The sequence below is a fragment of the Plasmopara halstedii genome (genome assembly GCF_900000015.1).
Source record: "Plasmopara halstedii genome assembly, contig: Scaffold_292, whole genome shotgun sequence".
NCBI classification, from domain to species: Eukaryota; Oomycota; class Peronosporomycetes; order Peronosporales; family Peronosporaceae; genus Plasmopara; species Plasmopara halstedii.
This window is the reverse complement of record NW_020187213.1, coordinates 33,371-34,855: the sequence shown is the minus strand read 5'-3', so window position 1 is coordinate 34,855 and position 1,485 is coordinate 33,371. Positions and strand designations below refer to the sequence as shown.

The 1,485-nt window shown below is 53.3% G+C and overlaps 1 protein-coding gene across 1 annotated transcript; it reads left to right on the top strand.

Moving 5' to 3' along the window:
• Positions 1-71: 71 nt before the first annotated feature.
• PHALS_05835 (FOG: Transposon-encoded proteins with TYA, reverse transcriptase, integrase domains in various combinations) lies at positions 72-812 on the top strand (the record flags this gene model as incomplete). Its single annotated transcript, XM_024723142.1, has 1 exon — positions 72-812. The coding sequence occupies one exon, from the start codon at positions 72-74 to the stop codon at positions 810-812; it is 741 nt and encodes a 246-aa protein (XP_024574148.1).
• Positions 813-1,485: the final 673 nt, after the last annotated feature.

Sequence of the window (1,485 nt, the reverse complement as noted above, 5' to 3'; positions counted from 1 at the left end):
CTGATACTGCACTCGCTGTTGGCAAGGATCGATCGCCGAGCTGGCTGATCGACAGTGGTGCGACGTCGCACATGACGCCATACCGGGACGATCTCTTCGAGAATGAGGTCGTAAACACGAACGTCGAGGTGGCTTTTTCTGATGGTAAGAAGCCGCGCGTGGCGGGAACCGGGTCGGTGTGCTTGAAGGGCATCGACGGCAAGCGCATCCAAATGATGGAGGTACTCCACATTCCTCGCCTTGATCGCCGCCTGCTGTCGGTGGGGGAAATTGGAAGGACGCGAGTTAAGCGTCGAATTCCGACGGGATTCGTGTGTTATCTGGGACAAGTCGACTGCGATTGCCTCGGAGAAGAGACCCACCAAGGCCTACGTATTGGACTGTTAGCAGGGAATGACGCGATTCGTCGAGTACAAGGGGTCAGTGAATCAGTGGGATCTGAGGCATGCTTGCATGAGGCACCCCATGAGGTCGCGTATGCGAAGACGCAGCGTGCAACGACTGGGATGCCAGTTGTCAAGCAAGGGGTCAAGACGTTAAATGGTGGCTGCATGAAGGGAAAGCAGACGGTAGCGCATATTTCATCAAGATCGCTGTCCAAGTCATCACGTGTACTAGTGCTAGTACACACGGACGTGATGGGACCCATGAAGACGAAGTCGAAGGATGGAGCAAAGTACATGTTCACCTTCGTGGATGATCACTCGAGGTTTGTGGTCGAGTACTTCCTCAAGAAGACGAGTGAAGTAGTGACCAAGTTCAATGCGTACAAGCGCTGTACGAGAACCAGTGGGGTCAGCGAATTAAGGTGACTCGCTCAGACAATGGCACTGAGTTTGTGAACAAGGCTCTTGATGGGACCTGTGAGCGCAGCGGAGTCGTGCATTAGAAGCCTGTGCCGTACAGCCCGCAACAGAACGGCGTGGTCAAGCGAATTAATCGGACGATCATGGAATAGGCTCAGAGCATACTGCACAAGAAGGGTGTGAGCTCGTTGTGGTGGGCTGAGGCGGTGAATGGAGCGATGTACCTGATCAACAGGACCACAAACAATATTCTCGCAAACATGACACCGTGTGAGCTGTGCTTCAAGACGAAGCCGCGTATGGAGCATTTGCGCGTGTTCGGCTCTACCGGGTATGCTCATATGGAAGACGGCAAACGTACGAAGCTGGATGCAAAGAGCTTCAAGTGTATGTTCTTGGGGTACGCTGAGAACGTCAAGGGGTACCGGGTGTACGACTTGGAGTCAAACAGGCTTAAGGTGTCACGTTCGCTGAGACTGGATGAACGTAAGGTCAACGGTATCTACGATACGGCTGTACCGAACCAGTTGACAATCGTCCATGTGACCAAGGAGGTCGACGATTTAGTGTAGCATGAAGACGTACAGCCACAGGTTGAACCTACCGTCGTCGAACCAATGCTGCCCGCTAGGGAGGAACTCGGCGGCGATAACGTAGAAATTTAGGAAGTTGAACCAGA